The sequence below is a fragment of the Hemiscyllium ocellatum genome, chromosome 27 (assembly GCF_020745735.1).
Source record: "Hemiscyllium ocellatum isolate sHemOce1 chromosome 27, sHemOce1.pat.X.cur, whole genome shotgun sequence".
NCBI classification, from domain to species: Eukaryota; Metazoa; Chordata; class Chondrichthyes; order Orectolobiformes; family Hemiscylliidae; genus Hemiscyllium; species Hemiscyllium ocellatum.
The window spans coordinates 4,030,499-4,054,481 of NC_083427.1; the positions used below are offsets into that span (position 1 = coordinate 4,030,499).

The 23,983-nt window shown below is 46.8% G+C and overlaps 2 protein-coding genes across 10 annotated transcripts in view; one reads left to right on the forward strand and one right to left on the reverse strand.

Annotated features, from left to right (window-relative positions):
* Window positions 1-23,983, reverse strand: part of LOC132828712 (gastrula zinc finger protein XlCGF57.1-like) — a 63,104-nt gene continuing 39,121 nt past the window's right edge. Inside the window, exons 1-4 of one of the 6 annotated variants that reach the window (XM_060845803.1) lie at window positions 10,912-11,106; window positions 8,608-8,714; window positions 3,291-3,390; window positions 1-1,814 (exon numbers count right to left, since the gene is read on the reverse strand). In XM_060845803.1, coding sequence (XP_060701786.1) covers window positions 150-1,517 — 1,368 coding nt within the window. In that variant the 5' untranslated portion in view covers window positions 1,518-1,814; window positions 3,291-3,390; window positions 8,608-8,714; window positions 10,912-11,106 and the 3' untranslated portion in view covers window positions 1-149. Of the gene's footprint in view, window positions 1,815-3,290; window positions 3,391-8,607; window positions 8,715-10,072; window positions 10,307-10,360; window positions 10,601-10,911; window positions 11,107-23,983 lie in introns of those variants that run through there. The other 5 variants (XM_060845800.1, XM_060845798.1, XM_060845801.1 and 2 more) reach the window with 5 other exon arrangements.
* LOC132828720 (zinc finger protein 664-like) lies at window positions 10,820-18,354 on the forward strand. Of its 4 annotated transcripts, none has more exons than XM_060845826.1 (4): window positions 10,820-11,406; window positions 13,638-13,712; window positions 14,820-14,954; window positions 17,260-18,354. In XM_060845826.1, the coding sequence occupies exon 4, from the start codon at window positions 17,362-17,364 to the stop codon at window positions 17,977-17,979; it is 618 nt and encodes a 205-aa protein (XP_060701809.1). In that variant the 5' UTR covers window positions 10,820-11,406; window positions 13,638-13,712; window positions 14,820-14,954; window positions 17,260-17,361; the 3' UTR covers window positions 17,980-18,354. The 4 variants fall into 4 exon arrangements, with proteins under 4 accessions (XP_060701809.1, XP_060701812.1, XP_060701813.1 ...); XM_060845829.1 differs by having other exon boundaries at window positions 14,863-14,954; XM_060845830.1 differs by having other exon boundaries at window positions 14,876-14,954.

Genomic DNA, 23,983 nt, shown 5'->3' on the forward strand with positions numbered 1-23,983 from the left:
TGAATTTAAATCATCGTTATTTATTCGACCTTTATCCACAATAATAAGCCCTGTAAATGCACTGGAGTTTATTAACACCAGCAGAAATGTACACAAGTGAACACAACACAGGCCTGGATGTGAATTACAGCAAAATCCAATGACTGAAGTTAGTTATGAATTTTCTGATGTTTCATCAGGGTAGATGATCGAGTGAATCCCTTCCCACAATCTGAGCAGGTGAATGGCCTCTCCCCAGTGTGAACCCGCTGGTGTCTCAACAGACTGCATAATTGAGTGAACGTCTTCCCACAGCTGAAGCAGATGAAAGGCCTTTCCCCCGTGTGAACCCGCCAGTGAGTCACCAGCGTAGACGACCGACTGAATCCCTTCCCACACTCGGAGCAGGTGAATGGCCTCTCCTCGCTATGAGTACTCCGATGTTTCAGCAGGCTGGCTAACTCAGTGAATCCCTTCCCACACTCAGAGCAGATAAAGGGCCTCTCCCCGGTGTGAATGCGCTGGTGTATCAGCAGGGTGGATGAGGAAGTGAATCCCTTCCCACACTGGGAGCAGGTGAACGGCCTCTCCCCAGTGTGAACCCGCTGGTGTACCGTAAGGTCAGATGATCGTTTGAACCCAATTGCACAGTGAGAGCACCTGAACGGTCTCTCGTCAGTATGAACACGCTGATGGGACATCAGTTCCCCAGAACTTTTAAACCGCTTTGCACAGTCTGGGCACTGAAATGGTCTCTCATCAGTGTGAAGCCTCTGGTGTATCAACAGCTTGGATGACTGAGTGAATCCCTTCCCACACTCGGAGCAGGTGAACGGTCTCTCCCCAGTGTGAAGCCGCTGATGTGCCAGCAGGGTGGACGACTGAGTGAATCCCTTCCCGCACTCGGAGCAGGTGAACGGTCTCTCCCCAGTGTGAATGCGTTGGTGTCTCACGAGGTGAGACGACTGAGCGAATCCCTCCCCACACTGAGAGCAGGTGAATGGTTTCTCGCCAGTGTGAACGCGCCGGTGTTTCACAAGGGTAGAGCTCTGCGCGAATCCCTTCCCACACTCTGAGCAGACGAACGGCCTCTCCCCAGTGTGAACTGGCTGGTGCGCGAGGAGGTCAGACGATGTTCGGAAGCCAGTCCCACACTGAGCGCACCTGAACGGCCTCTCGTCAGTGCGAGCGCATTGATGAAAAATCAGGTCCCAAGAACTTGTGAAGCATTTGGTGCAGTCTAAGCATTTGAAAGGTCTCTCCTCAGCGTGACCCCATTGCTGCGCCAGCAGGACGGAGGAGGAAGTGAATGCCTTCCCACTGTCAGAGAAGGTGAAGAGTCCTTCCGTGGTCTGACTGCGCCAGTGTGTTTCCAGTTTCGACAAGGATCTGGATTCACCCTCATAGACCCCACATTTCCACAGTTTCTCCCCACTACATTTATGTTCTAACAGGTCCGATGATCGGCAGAAGCCTCGGCCACACACAAAACATGTGTACAACTCCTCCCCACTGCACATAGTGCCTTCACCTTCCATGTTCAAACTCCGACGATGCCCAGGCTACAAGAAAGTGAGCGACCTCACCAGATCACGATGGGCCATCTGGTTCGGGTTTCTCGATCACACCTCATATAGCCCTGTGCAAATCGGTTCAAAACAGACAACAGGGAGTGCAGGGTAACGCAAGGAATTGCAAACTTGTGGAACTGAACTGAACAAATCCGGTCACTTGTGGGGCTGGCACTAGGAAGATGTGACGGTGAAGGCTGCTGTATTGTCGTTAAAAACCCAACTCTTCACCTTCAAAAGGCTGCGGCCTCCATGATTGAGAAGCTGGTAAATGAGAGACAAAGAGTGGAAGAAAGTGATTTTATGCGTACAACCAAAGGGAACTTGGAGATAATAGTTTTCACATCTTCCTGCAACCTCTTGGAGATAGTAGTTTTCACTATCTCCAAGTTCCCTCCAAAGTCACACTGTCCTGACATATGGCATCCAGTACTTGAACAGCAAACATTTCTTGCCCTTAAATATTGGGCAAACTGAATCTATTGTCTTCAGTCCCTGCTACAAACGCCACCCCCCTCACCACTAATTGCAATCCTCTCCCTCGTAACCACACGAGGCTGAACCAGACTGTTAACAACCTTGGAGCAATAGCTCACACCAGGATGAGATCCACATTTCCTATCCTATCATTACCAAAACCATCTTTTTTTCCACCTCAGTAACGTAGAGTCAGGAAATCATACAGCACAGAAACAGACCCTTTGGTCCAACCAGCCGAAGATAATCCCAAACTAAGCCCCACCTGCCTGCTCTTGGCCCATATCCCTCTAAACTTTTTGTATTCATGTATGTATCCAAGTGTCTTTTAAACGTTGTAACTCTGCCCAAATCCAGCACTTCCTCGGGAAGTTCTTGCCCCTTAGTCTTGGGGCATCCTAGGGAAAAGACACCCATCAGTAACCCTATCTACACGCCTCATGATTTTATAAACCTCTAGAAAGGTCACCTCTCATCCACCTAGCCTTCAGTGAAAAGTGTCCCAGCCTATCCAGCTTCTCTTTCTAGCCTAAATCTTCCAGACCAGGCAACATCCTGGAAAATCTCTTCTGAACCCTCTCCAGCTTAATAATATCCTTCCTATAACAGGGTGACTAGAACTGGGCAGAGCCCCAGAAGAGGCCTCACCGAGGGTTCCACTGGATTCCACTCTACTCTCAGACATCTGGTGCTGGTACCCTCATTCATTCACTTGTTCCCTCTGGATTTAACTATCCTAACACCTCCCACATGCAACCTCCCTGTAATCTCGAAGCCAGTGTGTTCACCCACCTCCCCTGTTCAAACTGGCCTTCAAGGTTCTGGGCTTAAGTACCATCAACATTTTGAAATTCTGATCCCAGTGTTCAAAATTCCTAACTACCTGTGTAATTCCCATCCCCTCACAACCCTCCCCATCTTTGTAACCTCCTCCAGCCTCCGAGGTGTCTCAATTCCACCTGTGCTGTCTTCCTGAACATTCCCAATTTTAATGGCTCCACCACTGCTCTTTGGGCCACACGTTCTGGAATCATCCCTAAACCTCGATCTCCGTTTCCTAATTTAATCCTTCAAACTTCTCTCTCTGTCCCAGATTTTGGTCACCTGACCCCAAGATCGTCAGACGGTCCCGCATTGCTTTCTAAAATTCCTGTGAACCGCCTTGGGATGTTTCCCGTTATAAGGTGCTATATGAATTCAAGTTGCTGTCCTTGTTTTGTATGTTCCTTCATCATCACTGGGGCATGACCTGCTACTCCTTACCCAACAGCATTGCAGGGACACCTTCACGAGACAGACTGCAGCAGATCAGGAAGCTCAAACGTCATCTTCTGCACCGGGGACCGGCAATATTTCGTAGAACCTGTGGAAATCGAAATAGAGTCAATGTTTTAGGGTGTTCAGAATTAATTAAAAAATGGCACAGAATTTGATGTTCAATATAAGCCCAGCAGTTCAGGAAAAATAATTTATTTCTGTGAAACATCCCGTGAAAAGATAAAGCTGGTAGGTCTGCAGCATACAAGTCAGAGGCTGAGCAGGAGAATCTCATTTAGTCACAGCCGGTGAACGTAACACTAACACACCAATCCTGAGTAAAATCGCTATTATTGACAGAGGAAATTAGACAGATAGTTGATCAGGTAGAGGTGAAACACAGCAATGGATGGACATGGATTTAAATCCAAACTAAAATGAGCCCCACGGGACCTCGAACCTCTCAAAAGTAACACAGAAAAGCTCAAAATTATTGATGAATGGTCAAAACTGTTCCCCTCTAAAGTTTTAAACTCTCCTGCTGCAGCCAGAAAGCTGGCAGAACCACTTATTATGATCCCAGTTGATGTTCCTACTGGACAGGCCAGTTCCCAGAATGTGACCCGGCTTGATAGATCACTTATTTATTTAAGCTAGTCATTCACAGAAACCTGTAGGTTTTCTTTCAGTGTTGTGACACTCAGGGAGAAAATAAAAAACTAAACGTAGAATGCAACTTTAAAGATGTTAAAAGACAAAACAAAATAAAGTCTCATTTGCTCCCCAACACCATCACGGCACGGTGGCACAGTGGTTAGCAGCGTCTGAGACCCGGGTTCAGTTCCCGACTCAGGCGACAGACTGTGTGGAGTTTGCACGTTCTCCCCGTGTCTGCGTGGGTTTCCTCCGGGTGCTCCGGTTTCCTCCCACAGTCCAAAGATGTGCAGGTCAGGTGAATTGGCCATGCTAAATTGCCCGTAGTGTTAGGTAAGGGGTAAATGTAGGGGTATGGGTGGGTTGCGCTTCGGCGGGTCGGTGTGTACTTGTTGGGCCGAAGGGCCTGTTTCCACACTGTAAGTAATCTAATCTAATCTAAAACCATCACTTTACAGAGCCTCATACCCTTAGAAACGCCCCTTCCATATCAAATCTTCAGTCTTGATGAACAGCTTCTTCCCAGTTCTGTCCTATGAACCATGCTGACTTCCTACATCCATACTGGCAAAACTGAAAGCTTCGACTTTCTCAGGACATGATCAGGTGTATCCGAGTATTCCGTGGGAAGTGATTGCTGGGCCTCTTGCTGAGATATTTGTATCATGGGTAGTCACAGGTGAGGGGCCGGAAGACTAGAGGTCAGCTAACGTGGTGCCACTGTTTAAGAAGGGTGGTAAGGACAAGCCAGGGAACTATAGACCGGTGAGCTTGATGTTGGTGCTGGGCAAGTTGTCGGAGGGAATCCTGAGAGACAGGATGTACATGGACTTGGAAAAGCAAGGGAATGATTTAGGGATAGTCAGCATGGCTTTGTGTGTGGGAAATCATGTCTCACAAAAGTGATTGAGTTTTTTGAAGAAATAACAAAGGATTGATGAGGGCAGAGCGGTGGACGCGATCTATATGGACTTCAGTCAGGCATTCGACAAGGCTCCCCATGGGAGACTGATTAGCAAGGTTAGATCGCGTGGAATACAAGGAGAGCTCACCATTTGGATACAGAACTGGCTCAAAGGTAGAAGACAGAGGGTAGTGGTGGAGGGTTGCTTTTCAGACTGGAGGCCTGTGACCAGCGAAGTGCAACAAGGATCGGTGCTGGGTCCACTGCTTTTCGTCATTTACATAAATGATTTGGATGTGAACATAGGAGATGAAGTTAGTAACTTGTAGATGACACTAAAATTGGAGGTGTAGTGAACAGCGAAGGAGGTTACCTCAGGTTACAACAGGATCTTGACCAGATGGGCCAATGGGCTGGGAAGGGGCAGATGGAGTTTAATTCAGATAAATGTGAGGTGCTGCATTTTAGGAAAGCAAATCTTAGCAGGACTTATACACTTAATGGTAAGGTCCTAGGGGGTGTTGCTGAACAAAGAGACCTTGGAGTCCACGTTCTTAGCTCCTTGAAAGTAGAGTCGCAGGTAGATAGGATAGCAAACCCGGCGTTTGGTATGCTTTCCTTTATTGGTCAGAGTATTGAGTACAGGAGTTGGGAGGTCATGTTGCGGCTGTACAGGACGTTGGTTCGGCTACTATTGGAATATTGCGTGCAATTCTGGTCTCCTTCCTATCGGAAAGATGTTGTGAAACTTGAAAGGATTGACAAGAATGTTGGCAGGGTTGGAGGATTTGAGCTATAGGAAGAGGCTGAACAGGCTGGGGCTGTTTTCCCTGGAGCATCGGAGGCTGAGGGGATGACCTTATAGGAGGTGTAAAATCATGAGGGGATTGGATAAGGTCAATAGACAAGGTAGGCGAAACTGAGTACTACAGATGCTGGAGACAAGCTCTTTTCCCTGGGGTCGTGGAGTCCAGAACTAGAGGACATAGGTTTAAAGTGAGAGGGGCAAGATATAAAAGAGACCTCAGGGGCAATGTTTTCACACAGAGAGTGGTGCATGTATGAAATGAGCTGCCAGAGGTGGTGGAGGAGGCTGGTACAACTGCAACATTTAAAAGTCATCTGTACAGGTATATGAATAGGAAGGGTTTAGAGGGATATGGCCAAGTGCTGGCAAGTGAGACGAGATTAGGTTAGGATATCTGGTCAGCATGGACAATTTGGACCACAGGGTCTGTTTCCATGCTGTACATCTCCATGACTTAACCTGAATACTCTGCAAATCTCTAATCAAATACTACCGAACTACAAGTTTCACAATCTAAACTTTTATACCAATATGACTGCTTTCCCTGTCCAATAAGCCTTTCCAGGACAGAAATTATATTTACTTCTGAACGCAGTCAGGTCTCCACCAAAAAAATGCACGAGGAAGTTTCACTCTCTGGGTTTTGTGAGCTAAAGTCAATCCTAGGTTATTTTAAGCCAAAAGCAAGCTAATGGCTGCAATGTTTACATTCTCTGGTGTAAATCCATCGTCTCAGCACAGATTCATTTACACTCTAGAAAGTTTACAATTACCGGTGTCTGTCAGGCTTGGCTTTCTGAAACCTTTCACAAAGAAGTAACCAACATCCATATGCTAGGTGAAAGTGAGGACTGCAGATGTTGGAGATCAGAGTCAAAAAGTGTGGCGCTGGAAAAGCACAGCAGGTCCAGGAGTATTGGAGGAGCAGCAGAGCCGACGTTTCGGGCATAAGACCTTCATCGGGAATTGTTGAAGGGCTTATGCCTGAAATGTCGACTCTCCTGCTCGTCAGACGCTATCTGACCCGTTGTGCTTTTCCAGCACCACTCTAATCTTGACTCTGATCTCCAGCATCTGCAGTCCCCATTTTCGCCTAGTGCTTTTGACCCCAACACCTACATGTCACTTGTTCAAAATCTAAACCCTACAAATGATATTTATCCACATCACAAACCTTTCATCCCATGCTGGGCTCACAGAAAAGTTTTCGAGTAAAAAGTGAGATCTGCAGATGCTGGAGATCAGAGCTGAAAATGTGTTGCTGGTTAAAGCGCAGCAGGTCAGGCAGCATCCAAGGAACAGGAAATTCGACGTTTCGGGCTAAAGCCCTTCAATCAGGAATGATGAAGGGCTTTAGCCCGAAACATCGAATTTCCTGTTCCTTGGATGCTGCCTGACCTGCTGCGCTTTAACCAGCAACACATTTTCATCACAGAAAAGTCTCACAGTTGCAGCCATACCCAAGGAGTGCAATAAAATCATACAAAAACGCAGAGTATGCGGGTTTGTGTAAACCAGTGATAACCACTCATTATGAAGAATATGGCACTGAGAGAGTGCAGAGGTGATTCACAAGAATGGTTCAGGGGATGAGGAATTTTAGCTTCTAGATTAGAGTTTGTTTATTATGCATTTGTGGAATATGGATATCACTGGAGTGATCCACATTTGATCCTTATCCATAACTTCTCTTAAAAGTGGTGGAGAGCAGCCTTCTTGAACTGTTGCATCCGTTGTGCTGTTAGGGAATGAGCTCCAGGATTTTACACCCAGCAACAGTGAAGGAACAACATTGATACAGCTGCCATTCAGGATGACTTGTGGCTTGGAGAAACTTGGTGGTGCACTCATTCTACCCTTGTTATCCTGTGGCAGAGGTCATGGGTTAGGAGCCTGAGTGAGTTACTGCAATGCACCTTGTGGGGGGGGGGTACATCTTGCTGCCACCTTGCATTGGTGGTGAAGGGAATGGACGTTGAATGTGGTACCACTCAAATGGGCTGGTTGACCCTGATTGGTATCAAGTCTCGAGTGTTATCGGGAGCTGCATTAACTCAGCGAAGTGGAGAGTACTTCATCACGCTTCTGATCCCAGCATGGGCCCAGATGACAGCACGACCGCAATTGGTCGCAAAGGATGATGGCGAGGCCTGACAAGATGGAGGGCAGCTGGTGAGCACAGGCATGTCTTAGCTCAGTGTGGGAAAGCATGGGGAGTGCGAGTCCTCTTTGGGACAACCCAACTTGGAGTGTCTGCAGGGCCAAGGCTGATGAAAAGACTGTCACGTTTGACTTTTTAAACTTTATTTTTACACTTTTATACCAAGAGGTCTGTAGTGCTGAACTTTTTAAACTGATTTCTTTATTTTTCGAGTTCTACAATTGTACCTAAGACAGTAGTGGGTGTGTGGCAACATCGTGCATTTTTGACTATACTCTGTACTTGAGTACACATGCCAACAAAACCTAATATGTGCCTTGTATTATGTAGAACATTGCAGCGCAGTACAGGCTCTTCAGTCCTCAATGTTGTGCCTATCCATGAAACCAATTCGAAGCCCATCTAAGCTACATTATTGAATTTGTCTCCATATTTCTATTCATCAAAGAATTAAATGCGCTTAAAGTCGGCGAGTCTACTGTTGTTGTAGGCAGTGCGTTCACGCCCCACTACTCTCTGAATAAAGAGGATTGTAGATGCAGGGCAGGGCTTGGGGAGTCAGGGTTGGAGGAGCTAAGACTGTTCTCCTTTCAGGAGAAGATATTGAGGGGAGATTTGCTAAAAGTGCTCATGCTAAAGCTAGACAAGGTGGATAAAATTTGTCTTTATCAACTGATCGAGAACGGATTATGGCACAGATTTAAGACTTTGGACAAAATCGACTTGGTGGGAGTGCGGAAATTCAAAGAAGAAATTTCTTGCAGTGAACGGTAATTACCTGGAACTAAATACTTACACTACAAAAGCTGCTAACATCTTAGTCCATATGGTCAGAGTGATTCTGTTCAATTTTGATGTGATGTTTGGTTTGAGTTTCTCATTTGCAAAGCTCCTCAGATCGTCCTACAAAAAGAAATTTACAGAAGTAATCACGGATAGTCCTGGATAGAAATTCACAGAAGCCAAACATGTCCCTCTGTTTAAAATCTGATTGAAGATTTGTAGCTCTGGTATCCGTTGTTGTGGTTCTGCTCGCCGAGCTGTAAGTTTTTGCTGCAAACGTTTCGTTCCCTGGCTAGGGAACATCATCAGTGCGGTGGGAGCCTCGTGTGAAGCGCTGCTTTGATGTTTCTTCCGGTATTTATATTGGTTTGTTCGTGCCGCTTCCGGGTGTCAGTTTCAGCTGCAGTGATTCGTATCTGGGGTCCAGGTCGATGTGTCTGTTGATGGATGTTCTTGCCGTTTCCGGGTGTCAGTTTCAGCTGTAGTGGTTTGTATATGGTGTCCAGGTCAATGTGTCTATTGATGGAGTTTGGGGATGAATGCCATGCTTCTAGGAATTCTCTGGCTGTTCTCTGTCTGGCTTGTCCTATGATAGTGGTGTTTTCCCAGTCAAATTCATGTTGCTGGTTGTCTGAGTGTATGGCTACTAGAGAAATACCATGCAAGGACTGCACAAAACACTATATAGGACAAACAGGAAGACAGCTAACAATCCGCATCCACGAACATCAGCTAGCCACAAAACGACACGACCAGCTATCTCTAGTAGCCATACACTCAGACAACCAGCAACATGAATTTGACTGGGAAAACACCACTATCATAGGACAAGCCAGACAGAGAACAGCCAGAGAATTCCTCGAAGCATGGCATTCATCCCCAAACTCCATCAATAGACACATTGACCTGGACACCATATACAAACCACTACAGCTGAAACTGACACCCGGAAGCGGCAAGAACAAACCAATATAAATACCGGAAGAAACATCAAAGCAGCGCTTCACACGAGGCTCCCACCGCACTGATGATGTTCCCTAGCCAGGGAACGAAACGTTTGCAGCAAAAACTTACAGCTCGGCGAGCAGAACCACAACAATGTCCCTCTGTTTCAGGTCATTGTGTGGGAGATCCTGCTAATCTCACATGCTATTAAAGCAGTTTCCAAAATCTATTCCTGTCAATCCAGCATAAAAACCACAATATTCCGTCTTTCTGGTCAAGGATGACCTCACATACTCCCTGTTACATACTGCCCCTCCTCAGATTAACAGTCCCTTTGCTTCAATAATGGCATCTTCCCAGGGTTATAGATTTCCTTTCCTGGGTTTTCATGTGGACTGAAGTGAGCCACAGATCTTTGGACACCCGGGGTAGAAATTGCTGGAGGAATTCAGCCGGCGGCCTCTTGAGCTCTGAAGAAGGGTCGCTGCACTCAAAGTGATAACTCGGCTTTCTCTCCCCAGTTGCTGTCGTACCTGCTGAGCTCCTCCAGCAATGTGTTTTTGTTTCAGATTTCCAGCATCTGCAGCTCTTTCTTTGCTTTAATGTCCCATGAGATAGTAGGATGCATGGGAACAGGATTTGTTTCCTTTTCTTCCCTTCTGTGCCACTCCCCCCCTGCCTCATGAATAAGACATTGGGTGTGACAGGTTCATGCAGTTTCATGGACAACTTGGTCTCCACTCTAAACAATGGGTTACAAGCTCCTCCCACTCCTTCCAGACCATGCCCCCTACAAAGATGGCGGACGCGCAGCCCATTACCCCGAACAAAGATGGCGGCAAGTCCCCGGGATCTGACACCGCGACGAAACCTTGGAGCCATTTTCTCGTTTGTTGCGAACGGGAGGCGCGAAGGTTGCCATTTCGCGTTAGAACTGACCCAAGACGTGTACAGAACCTTCCCGCGCGTCCGCTGCCCTATCTCTCATCCCTCCCTGTCCGCCTGCTGCACGTCGTTTGCAGAGCAGACAAAGAACAGACTGACCATCGGCGGCCCGGAGAGGGGGAAAAAAAATGGCGATAGCGCATGCGCTCTTCAAATCACCGCCAGCTGGCCTTCCACTGCGCAGGGAGGGGCAAGCAGCCCGGCGAATGATTGACGGACAGGACAGACCAATAGAAGAACGGGACGTGCCCCCCACCTACCTCACACCAGCCAACCAATCGGAGTGAGCGAAAGGCGGGGTTAGCCATACGGCACGTGATCAACCGTCGGTCGCGCGTGTCTGTTGAAGAAGATGTCAGATGTGGGGCGGCGCAGCGCAGCGGGCAATAGATTGGGCCCGAAGGTCTCGTAAATACCCAGTGCCTACCTCCAGAGAGAGAGATAGATGAGAAGTCAGAATCTACCGGTGCCGCGTTCTCAGCAAACGGGCTGAGGGCCTCACGCGATGATCGGCTCCGGTTACCGTCGCCATCTCAACTGGGCACGATGATCGGTGGGACGCATGCGCAATAGCCATCTTTATACAGGAACGGCGCGGCAGCCATCTTTATACAGGAATGCTGCGACGTGGCGTATGCGCCACAGCCATCTTTATACAGGAAAGGTGCGACAGGGTGCATGCGCAGCTGTCTTTTGAAAGTAGGTCATCTGGGAGGGACTTGCACACAATCAGCTCCAACCAAGAGAAATGTCGTCTGTGTTTTCTGAGAGTTTGTTTTTGTTCTCCTTCGAAACCACATTTTTTTTAAAACAGGCCTATAAAATGAGAACGATCTGACAATGTCATTTGTTTTGCCTGAGCCTGAATATCATCAGTCTTTGGAGGAACGAAACTCATCCGTCTGCTTCAAAAAGATTCCAGGTTAGAAATGCTTCCAGATTTTCACAGTCCTGCTTAGACCACCCCTGTAGTTGTGCGTTCAGTTCCAGGCATCCCCGACCTGAGGAGGGATAAATAGGGAGCATGAATGACATCTCACCTCCAGGGGTTAAATTTACTAGAAAGGGTCCAGCAAGTACAAACAACAAAGACTCCTCGTGGCCTGAGCTTTCAGGAGTGAATGAGGAAACACTCGTTGGTTAGTCTGAAGTTTAAATATAAGGGATTGATGAGCAACAGGTCACAAATCGGCCATGTTGGAGGCGCTGAGCAGGTCAGACAGCTTCTGTGTGGGGAAAAAGGAGAGAGAACTGGAGATCAGAGTCGAAGAGTGTGGTGCTGCAAAAGCACAGCCTGTCAGGCAGCATCCGAGGTGCAGGAGAATTGACCTTTTGAGGCACAAGCCCTTCATCAGGAATGGAGTCTGCTTCTGTGGAAGCAGAAACTGGGTCAATCTTTCAGGTCTGTGAACTAAAAGATATTCATCCCTTCAGGGTGACTCCCACATGTCTCATTTCTCGCTCTATTCCCAAAGCCTTGCAAGTTTATTTCCTTTATTAACGAATGATCATTTCCCCTTCTGTCATTCTCATAGGTAGCGAGTTGACCACAAACTTGCCTGTCTACCTCATTCCCAAAAACCTTAAGTCTGTGTCACCTAATATTTATGCCTTCACCATTTGGACATGGCTTTTTCTTTATCTGGGCTATAGTCTTGTACAGATCTAACAAAACTCCACAGATGTATATTCAGCGAGTGGTACATGTATGGAATTAGCTGCCAGAGGAAGTGGTGGAGGCTGGTACAATTGCAACATTTTTTAAGAGGCATTTGGATGGGTATATGGGTTTGGAGGGATATGGGCCAGTTGCTGGCAGGTGGGACTAGATTGGGTTGGGATATCTGGTCGGCATGGATGGGTTGGACCGAAGGGTCTGTTTCCGTGCTGTACTTCTCTATGAATTCGGAGATCCACGGAGTGTTCCAGGGACCTGGGTTTGAATCCCATTATGGCAAATAGTAGAATTGAATAACAGTGAAGAATATACTGATGATCGTGGAACGGTTGTCGATTGTCAGAAAAGCCCACCTGGTTTACTAATGTCCTTTAGGGACAGAAATTGCCATCCTTAACCTGGTCTGGTTCAAGTGTGACTCCAGGCACAGAGCAACGTGGTTAACACCTTATGCCCTCTGGATAATTGAGGGTGGACAGTGAGCGTTGGCCTAGCCAGTGATGCCAGCATCCTGTCAATGGATTTTTGTTTAAAATTGGAAGTCCTGGCCACGTGACACTCAATGCTTGACATTTACACTTCAGATGCAGGGGATGATGTTCAACGTTTGTGTGTGAGGATCACTGTCAGGGGAATGGAGAGGAATTACCCAGTTAACCAGGGAGACAGATCGGCGAGGATGGGAATCGCTTGGGGATGGAGCGGAGGGATAACGACACATGATTGAATCAGGGAATGGGTACAGCACAGGGTCTCTCATTGTTACTTGGCAGGTCTGAGTTAAGGGTCAGGAAGCTATGAGCTGGAAGCTTACTCTGTGAAGTGCTTAGACCTGGGAGAGATGAGTCGGTGATGGGATATTGCAGCCTCTGCTCTGCCTTCTTGAATGTTTCGCTGGTGTCATGTCAGTGAGCGTTTTGTAAACCCTTGTCTTCCTGTGTTTTGCAATGTTTTCCATATTCTTGCCTGTACCCAGCTGAACGATGTCATCTGCAAGTAGCTCTGACCAACCTTCAGGTTGACCTCAGGGGCATAAATATGACTGGAGAAGCTGGGACTGTGGAAAGGAGGTTGGATACCAGGGTGGCACGGCTCAGTGGTTTACACTGCTGCCTCACAACAACAAGGGATCGGAGTTCGATTCCACCCTCGGGTGACTGTGTGCATGTCCTCCCAGTATCTGTGTGGGTTTCCCCTGGGTGTTCCAGTTTCCTCTCGCAGTCCAACGATATGCAAGTTAGGTGGATTAGCCAAGCTAAATTGCCCATTGCATCCAGGGATGGGCGGGCTAAGTGGATTAGCCATGGGAATTGCAGGGTTAGAGGGGTGGGATGGTTGTCAGGGGGTCGGTGTGGACTCTGCTCCCACACTGCAGGGATTCTATGATCCTACCATACAGTTAAGCCAAGTTTCGAATAAAAGTTCTGATGAAGAGTCACTGGACGCGAAACATGAACTCTGCTTTCTTCCCACAGATGCTGCCAGACCTGCTCTGTATTGCCAGCAAGTTCTGTTTCCGCACCATCTGGATTCTGTGAACAGTTTTCAAGGTATGAAGTATGTCAAGAGGTTAGATGGGGATAATCTGTTCCTACTCGTATGGATGGTGAATCATGGGGCACAGATTCAAAGTGTTTTGCAAAAGAGTGAAAATGTAAGGTGAAGAAAGGCTTTTTCACTTCGCGAATAGTTTGATTTCCGATACATTGTCTGGAAGAGTGGCAGAGGCAGGTTCAATTGAGGGATTATTTAAATGGAAACAAACTGCAGGGTTATGGATAAGGGAGTAGGAGACTGGCATTCAGTTCAAAGCTCAGAGGGATATGGACCAGGTGCTGGCAGGTGAGACTAGTTTAGGTTGGGATATCTGGTCGGTATGGACGAGTTGGACCGAAGGGTCTGTTTCCATGCTGTACATCTCTATGATTGTATGACTTAAAGGACTGGTGCAGACGTGATGGGCTGGATGGCCTTCCTCTGCAACCACTCAGTCAAGTAGCAAACGCAGTGAGAAACTGAGCTGTTGTTGGGACCCAGAGAATTGTGGAAATGGTGTCAGCCAGGCATCACAGTGACTTAGCACTGCTGCCTCACAGCATCGGGGACCAGGATTTGACTTCATCCTTGGGTGACTGTGAGGAGTTTGCACATTTCTCCCTGTGTCCGCGGGGGGTTTCCTCTCACAGTCCAAAGATGTTTAGGTTAGGTGGATGGGCCGTAGTCTTTCATTTTAAAGAAACAAAGTACCCGGTCATGACCCGTGTGGTGCAGATTAGGTGTGTTAGTCACGATTTTATAAACTCCATGCAGGTTTACAAGGATGAGGTGATGCTGGGTTGGATGCTCTCCGGCTGGTCAGTGTAGACTGTTTGGGCACAAAACAGGCCATATCAGAATTCTATAATTATTCAGCAGCTTTTTTTTAAAAAAAAAATCTGAAACAAAAACAAAGTGCTGAATAGGTTTAGCATATGTGGAGAGAAAGTTCTGATGAAGGGTATATGAATAGGAAGGGTTTGGAGGGATATGGGCCGGGTGCTGGCAGATGGGACTAGATTGGGTTGGGATATCTGGTCGGCATGGACGGGTTGGACCGAAGGGTCTGTTTCCGTGCTGTACATCTCTAGGACTCAATGCTAACACTCTTTCCCCCTCAGATTCTCCCAAACCTGATGAGTTTCTCAGCATTTTCTGCTTCAGTGTTTTATTGCAGGCTGATGGCAGGTCAGTGACCTGACCCTTGACTGCATTCCTCATCCCAAGAGTGTTGCAGGGCCAGATGAATGTTTCCGGTATGTTATCCTTTTTGTTTCTTCTACCTCCTTTGACGAGTTTTCTTGTCGAATAGAACTGAATCTGGGCATACAGGCGGATTCGTTAAGAGGCAGGTTTTGAATCTGGATGGGTGTAGGATGACAAGGGCAGTCCCTGACCCATTGTGCGGAAAGTCTTGATATTTTGGTTTGAGGTGGAGGAGAAGCAGCTGGCTATTTGCATTGAGGAGTTTTGAGTTACGCTGGCCCAATGTCAGATCATGAAAGGAGGTGGATTCTCATGGAGTTTAGGATTCTAAAGTTTGCACGTTCTCCTCATGTCTGTGTGGGTTTCCTCCCACAGTCCAAAGACGCGCAGGTTAGGTGGATTGGCCGTGCTAAATTGCCCATAGTGGAGAAAGTGAGGACTGCAGATGCTGGAGATCAGAGCTGAAAATGTGTTGCTGGAAAAGCGCAGCAGGTCAGGCAGCATCCAAGGAGCAGGAGAGTCGACGTTTCGGGCATGAGCCCTTCTTCAGGAATGAGCCAAGGAAGGGCTCATTCCTGAAGAAGGGCTCAGGCCCGAAACGTCGACTCTCCTGCTCTTTGGATGCTGCCTGACCTGCTGCGCTTTTCCAGCAACACATTTTCAGCAAATTGTCCACAGTGTCCAGGGATGTGCAAACTGGATGGACTAGCCTGGGAAAATGGAGGGTTAAAGTGATCAGGGAGCGGGTCTGTGTAGGATGCTCTTTGAAGGGTTGGTGTGGATTAGATGGGCCGAATGGCCTGCTTCCTCACTATAGGGATTCTATGATCTATGAATTAACATGCAGATTTTCAAATATTTTTTTCATGTGTGGATTATTGACCTTTGTTCTTGTGATTTGAATGGGGCTAATCAGAGGGCCACTGTCTGAAACACTGCACACTGTCTGGTGTACGGGCTTCCACAATTCTGTTGGATGATGTGATGCTGATTTGGAAAGATTAGATTAGATTAGATACCCTACAGTGTGGAAACAGGCCCTTCGGCCCAACAAGTCCACACCGACCCTCCGAAGAGTAACCCACCCAGGCCCATTCCCTGTGTATTTTTCCCTGACTAATGTCACCTAACACTATGGGCAATTTAGTATAGCTAATTCACCTGGACTGTGGGAGGAACCCCAAGCAGACATGGGAAGAATGTGCAAACTCCATACGGACAGTCGCCCCCGAGGCAGGAATTGAACCTGGGACCCTGGCGTTGTGAGGCAGCAGTGCTAACCACTGAGCCACCATGCCGCCCAAGGCTGCCATACCTTCATCAATGATAAAATGTACTTTTCTCCTGTCCTGAATATAATACAAGAATCTGAGGCATTTCATTGGAATTTTTTTAAAAATTCACTGATTGTGAGCCAGGCCAGCACTTACTGTCCGTATTTAATTGCCCAGAGAGCAGTTAAGTTGTGCAGTTTGAGAGTAGCTTCCTTCCCTAAAGAGTATTTGTTAAGGTGGATGTTATATTTCCCCCTGACAATTATCCCCAGTTTCATAGTCATCATTATCCTCCTAATTCCCGATTATTTTTTTGAAAAAATAAATTCAAATTCCACCATCTGCCATTGTGAGGTTCAATCTTGGCTCCCCCCGAACATTACCTGACTCTGTGGATTCTGGGTCTGGCGATTTAATACCACCAAGGCCACCGCCTCCCAATACATTACGCACTTTCACATTGAGCTGATGATCAACTGTACAGCCAAAGAGTTAGATCCTAAGGCACATCTTAAAAGATGACAAGAGTCTCGGCAGGGAATTACAGTGTTTACAGCCAAGGCAGGGTCCAAGATAATAAGTCAATTAAAATCAGGGCCTCTGGTCAGAATGAGCAGAGCCCAGATGTTGGCTTGCAGGAGTTGAGGGCATGGAATGATTTGGAATTGTGGATGAGCATTTTTTTGAAACTGAGGTGCTGTTTAACTTTGCAACTCAGTCTGCAGAATGATGTTTGGATGAATGAGTCCATGTCACTCAATGAGTTGGATTTACAAAACTCTGCAGCTCAATGAGCACAGTAATGGTGTGTGAATGAGCAAAGTTCTGGGGATGTGTTAAATTCTTCTCTCTGCCTCTTCCCACCTCTGTCTCCTCATGTAGTCTTGTACAAAGTCGAACTGTTTCCCTTCCCTGAAGGAGACGAGTGAACCAGGTTGGAATTTTAAGATGTGAGCTTTAGTTGTCACTTTACTGTCCAAGTATCAGCTCCAGACAGTACTTGATTTGTTTATCTCTGTCACAACCTGCATGTTCTTTTCTGAGTTCACTCTTTTTTTTTTCTCCTTATGTTTAAAATCAGTTTTACAGAAGGGGAGGATTTGCAGTCAGGAAACTCCAAACTGAGCATCACTTGACAGATTCGCTTGATTTCTCATAACCCACTTATCAGCGGATTTTGAAAATGGAAGGGAAAAGTTCTGCTCACACTAGGGAGAAACTGTACGCTTGTTCTGCTTGTGGACAAGTCTTCAGTCGTTCGTCTGACTTGTCAAAGCACCAGTGCAGTCGCGCTGTGGAGAAACCGTGGAAATGTGGGGAGTGTGGAAAGGGATTCAACTACCCGTCCAAACTGGAAATCCATCTCCGCGGTCACACTGGCGAGAGGCCGTTCATGTGCTCAGAGTGTGGAAAGGGCTTTGCTCATTATTCCAACCTGCTGTCACATCAGCGCGTTCACACCGGGCAGAAGCCGTTCACCTGCCCACAGTGTGGGAAGGGATTCACTCGGTCATCTAATCTGCTGACACACCAGCGAATTCACACCGGGGAGAGGCCGTTTGCCTGCCTGCAGTGTGGGAAGGGATTCACTCGGTCATCGCATCTGCTGAGGCACCAGCGAGTAAACGCTGGAGAGAGACCGTTCACCTGCTCTGACTGCGGGAAGGGATTCACTCAGTCGTCCGACCTGCTGACACACCAGCGGGTTCACACCGGGGAGAGGCCGTTCACGTGCTCGGAATGTGGGAAGGGATTCACTCAGTCATCCCACCTGCTGAGGCACCAGCGAGTTCACAAGTAACTGCAGTCCAGGGATTTTGCTGAGTCGCATCCACGAACCATGGTCACCAGGATCCACTTGTGCTGTTAATAACCCCAGCCCTCTTGTCGATGTTAATACTGTTATTTAAAATTCTAACACATTTGTGGATCTGTAGGATGAGATTGAGGACATTATTCCAACTTGCAACTTGGTAGAGATTGCAAAGTGTGTGAAAAACCGTTTTGAGTCATCGGGACTGATGAAACATCAACCAGTAGCTAAGTGATTGGATTTTCATGCTGTTGACACTCAGCTTCTTACCATGTTTTCTGGGGTCTGTTTCTGATGATGGTTATAAATACCAGTTCGGTCATATGTGTGGGATAAAATCAAATAAATAGGCGTTCTGTTAAATACTGTTTCGATTCCTTATGATACCTTCCTCCGAAGATCTCTCTCTTATCCGGCCTCCTCCAACATCCGCTCCGGGTTTGTGGAAAACTGCTTTCTCACCAGTTTTGGATACCCTCAATCTGCAGGAGAACTTTTGAGTGACTTTGCTTTTTCTGCACCCACGATTAACCCTCAAGTCCCATTCATCAAGGGGTCAACATTCCCTTGAGCTACTCTCTTCGCTTTTTTACACTTTTAGAACCTTATTTTTGCTATCTGTTTTTATATTTTGCGCTAGTTTTCATTCATAATTCCCTGTTTTTGTGACTTGAATTTTAGTAAACCTTTATTGATCTTTAAAAGGTTTCCCAGCTTGCCACTTGCCTTTGCCATATCATATGTCTTAGTTGTTTCTTTGTTTTGTTTGACTTCCTTGCTTTGTCATTTTTTTAATAACCTTCCCTGTCACAATCCATATTTAAGTTGTGAGCAACTGAGTAACCCCTGAAAAAGCTGCCACTGCTCCTCAACTGTCCTGTCGGAGGGACATAACCACACGAGACGATTGACCACGATAAAAACTGACAGAACTGCGGATGCTGTAAATCCGAAACAAAAGCAGACATTTCTGGGAAAGCCCTGGCAGCATCCGGGAAGACAAATCAGCGTGAATGTTTCTGAACTTCCGAGGAAGGGTCACCGGACCTGAAACGTTCGGCTCTGATTGCTCTTCCCAGATGCTGCCAGACCTGCTGAGCTTTTCCAGCAACTTCTGTTTTTGTTTCAGTTTAACCAAGATGTAGCCTGTGCTGAAGCGTTTTCAGTTACAAAGAGATAAATGGGCAGACTGGCTTTGTGTTCCTTGGAGCAGAGGACCCTGAGGTAGGGATGTGATGGAGATGTGTAAAATTGAGGGACACACAAGGTGGACAGATGCCCTTGATGGAGAGATCAGTCACCAGGAGTCATACCTGAAAGTACAGGGTGGACAGTTTATGGAAGATGAGAGGGTAGAGGTTTTTTTTAATCCAGACAGTGTTGGGAATCTAGAGCTAACTGCCTATACTTGTGGTGGAAGCTCTCATAACATTTTAAAGTACTTTGACATGCACTTGCAAGACCAAGGCACACAATGCTCTGGGCTGGAAAGTAAGATAATAGTCAGGTGGTTGTCTTGTCCAGTGCTGATGGGGTGGCATGGTGGCTCAGTGGTTAACACTCTGCCTCACAGCACCATCGATTCCAGCCTCTGGCAACTGCCTGTGTGGAATTTGCACATTCTTCCCGTGTCTGCGTGGGTTTTCTCCGGGTGCTCCGGTTTCCTCCCACAATCCAAAGATGTGCAGGTCAGGGTGAATTGGCCATGCTAAATTGTCCGTAGTGTTAGGTGCATTAGTCAGAGGGAAATGGGTCTGGGTGGGTTACTCTTCGGAGGGACGGTGTGGACTGGTTGGGCCGAAGGGCTTGTTTCCACACTGTAGGGAACCTGATCTGATGTGCTGGGTCACAGGGCCTTTTTGCCGTTGTGTATCTACGGATCCTCCAGCTCCATATTTCCTGAAGAAAGCTTGATATGTGACATCTTGCAGAGGAAGATCTCCACTGCTTTTTTTAAAAAAAACCTTCAAATTATTCTTTGACAAGTTCCCATGATAAGTTTCAATTTCATCATGGTCAGTGGAAGGTGAGAGTGCGGTTATTCTGGATGTTTGGAAAAAACTAGACCACGTCTGCAGGACTAAGTACAGTTCCAGTCACCCATTTCATTATAGGAGAGGAGGGTCCAGAGGAGATTTACCTGGATGTCGTCAAAACTGCAGAATGTTCACTTTGAGGCAAGATTGCACAGACTGAAGGTGTTTGGTTTCCAGCACCGAGGTCTGAGGGGAGATTTAAACGTGGCGTATAAAATTTGAGGGACGCGGAGAGAGCAGATAGCAAGGATGTACTTTTCATGAGTCGAGAAACAAATAGCTAAGGGACAAAATTTTGCGGGAAAAGCTCAGCAGGTCTGGGAGTATCTGTGGAGAAAAATCAGCGTTAACATTTCTGATTGAGTGTCCCTTCCTCAGCTGCTATTCGGTTTATGGTTACAAACTGGCTAAGGACCAGGACCTTTCTTTAATGTTGACAAAGTGTGAGATCCTAGTTCCTTACAAAGAGGATAAAACCAGAAGATTCTGAGGTTTTGAACCTCCAATCAGAAATTTGACTATAGAACAGTAACACAATCTGTGTGTGTGTGTGTGTACCACTTATGTGCTAATACCTGTATTCTGAATGAACAAAACCATTTATTCTTTTTTAATTCATTCATGGGATTGGGATGCTACCAATTGGATTGCCTGTTCCTAATGCCTCATCAGAAAGTTAAGAGTCAAACACATTGTTCTGGGTCTAGAGTCACATTTAGACCAGACCAGGTCAGGTTGGCTTATAGCCTCCTTCAAAGATATTTGAAGGAAAATTGGTTTGTTTTCCCTGTCGGAGGCTGAGGGGTGACTTGATAAAAGCTTCCCAATTATGACTGAAATGGATAGTCTTGATTTTTCTTTTCCCCTCCTCCCAGGATGGAAATGTCAAACACTAGGGATGTAGGTTTCAGGGAAAAAGGGAAAGGTCTTTAAAGGAGATGAGAGGCTTCTTTGTTCACTTAGAGGGTGGTTAGCGCCTGGAATATGCTGCCAGAGGAGATGGTAGAAGCATATACAATAGCAACGTTTAAGAGGCACCTTGTTAGATGCATGAATAGAGGGGTACAGATCACATAGAGGCAAAAGGTTTTCAGTTTACAGAGGTTTCATGTGGCAAAACAGACTTGAAGGGCTAAGGGGACTGTTCCTGTGCTGTACTGTTCTTTGTTCAGATGAGTTTTTACAACCGTCAACAGTAATTGTACGGTTGCTTTATTCCACTTTTCACGGAATTCAAATTTCACCGTCTGCCATGGTGAGATTCCACCATACGTCCCCAGCGTAAACACGTGCTTCTGGATGACTGATCCGTTGACATTACCGTAATGCCACCTTCCCTGTGAGTAAACAGTGGAGACGAAACAGCCCAGAGCACATATCAAATGCAATCTTATCAAATTCCCCCAGCTGTCAGTGGCACAATAAATTGTTAAACATTATTAAACCAGATAAATCATCCAGCATTGACCTAGACATGACAAACAGCCCCATGACTGCCTTCCAAGCCAGACTGTGCAAGTATTGGAGGATTTCAAGAAGACACTCAACATCACAAACTTCGCGAAGACAATTGGTTATGGGCAATAAACGCTGGTCTAGACAGCGATACCTGCATCCCACGAATGAATAAAGAAAAACAAGGGACTAGACACTGAGTTGAAGAGGCAGGTTTACAGAAACCTTTGAAAGGAGACAAAGGTGGAGATGCTGAGAGAGAGAATTAGCATCCAGGCAGACACTGGTGCAATGTGAAAAGCCAGGGTCATGCAAGTATCTAAAAGTGGAGCAAAACTATCCCGGAAGGGTCATAGAACTGGATGTTGTCACAAGGATCGGGAGGAGATAGGCCATGGGGGAATTTGAAAACTAAGTCTTTGAACTGTAAAACTCATCTGCCAGACCTGGGACCAATGTAGGTCAGTCATAGTAATGAATGGGACTAACAGTCAGTAGGAAGGCAGGCACCACTGCCCTGGATCTAAAGTGAGTCTAATGTGACAGGGAGCACGGAGAGTGTCTGAATAGTTGGAGCGAGAGGGACAAAAAGCACGAATGAGATACCAGCAACAAATAGCCTGACGGGAGATGTCACAGAGGTGAATGTAGGCAGCCTGGGTCTTGAAAGCCAGAAAGCCAGCTCAGAATGAAATTCAACACTGAAGTGATGAACTGTTTGATTCAGAGTTCGACGGTTGCCAGGACAACAGACCGTGTAACTTGCGGGTGTGTCAAGATACTGAGTAAATCCCTTTGCACGGTCAACTTCGAAACATAGGAAACAGATGCAGAAGCAGGCCAATTCGCCCTTTGAGCCTGCACCACCATTCACTATGATTATGATAACTTCCTTATCCCACTCCTCCTTTCGCTCCATACCACTAGATCCCTTCTGCTGCAAGGGCCACGTCCAGCTCCCTCTCGAATATATCGAACAAACTGGCCCCAGCAACTGTCTGTGCTGGGGAATTCCACACGTTCACAACTCTTAGCGAAGGAATTCTTGCTCAATCTCAGGCCTGAGTGGTTTACCCCCATATTCTTACAAGGTGATCCCTACTTCTGGACTTCCCCAATGTCGGGACCATTCTTCCCACCGGCCTGTTCAGTCCCATTAGGATTTCGTGTTTCTACGAGAATCCCCACCTCTTTCTCTAAACTCCAGCGAGTACAAACCCAGTTGGTCCAGTTTTTCTTCATCTGTCAGTCTTGCCATCCTGGGAATCAGTCAGGTGAACCTTGGCTGGACTCCCTCAATAGCCAGAAACTCCTTCCCCAGACTAGGAGACCAACACTGCACACAATACTCGAGGTGTAGCCTCACCAAGGCCCTGTATAACTGCAGCAAGATATCCCTCCTCTGATACTCCCATCCTCTCGCTATGGAGACCAATATGCCACTAGCTTTCCTCATCGCTCCTGAACCTGCATGCTAACCTTCAGCGACTGCTCCACCATGACATCCAGGTCTCGTTGCACCTCACCTTTTTCTAAACTTTCAGATCGTAATCTCCCTTCCTGTTTTTGTGACCAAAGTGGGTAACCTGACATTCATCCACATTATATTGCAATTGCCAAGTATTTGCTCTCTCAGTTCCCCTGTCCAAGTCACCCTGCAGCCTCTTAGCATCCTCCTCACAGCACACACTGCCACCCAGCTTAATGTCACCTGCAAATTTGGAGATATTTCATTCAGTTATTTTTTTCCAAATCGTTCACATATGTTGTGAACAGCTGGGGTCCCAGCACTGAAACCTAGTGGTACCCCACTTGTCACTGCTTGCCACTCTGAAAAAGATCTGTTTAGTCCAAGTCTCTGCTTACTGTCTGCCACCTATTTCTCTATCCACATCAACACATAAAGCTCATGGTATCAGAGTTAAAGTTTGCTCACTAATTTCTTGTGTGAGACCTTGTCAAAAGCCTTTTGTCCAGATACACAACATCCACAGATTCACCCTTGTCTACTCTACTGGCCACATCCTCAAAAAAAAATCCAGAAGATTTGTCAAGCATGATTTCCCTTTGGTGAATCCATCCTGACTTGGACTGATCCTGTCACATCTTTCTAAATAGGAGAAAGTGAGGACTGCAGTTGCTGGAGATCAGAGCTTAAAAATGTGTTGCTGGTAAAGCGCAGCAGGTCAGGCAGCTTCAAAGGAGCAGGAGAATCGACGTTTCGGGCATAAGCCCTTCTTCAGGAATGAGGAAGGTGTGCCAAGCAGGCTAAGATAAAAGGTAGGGAGGAGGGACTTGGGGGAGGGGTGTTGAGAATGCGACAGATGGAAGGAGGTTAAGGTGACGGTGATAGGCCGGAGAGGTCGGGAAGAAGATTGCAGGTCAATCGTACTTTCCCTTTTGGCCTTTTGTTTCTGTCCTCACTTTACTTCCTGCACTAGTTCCCACTCTCTCCCCCCTCCCCTCACCTCCGGCCATATCAGTTGAAACCCTCCACAACA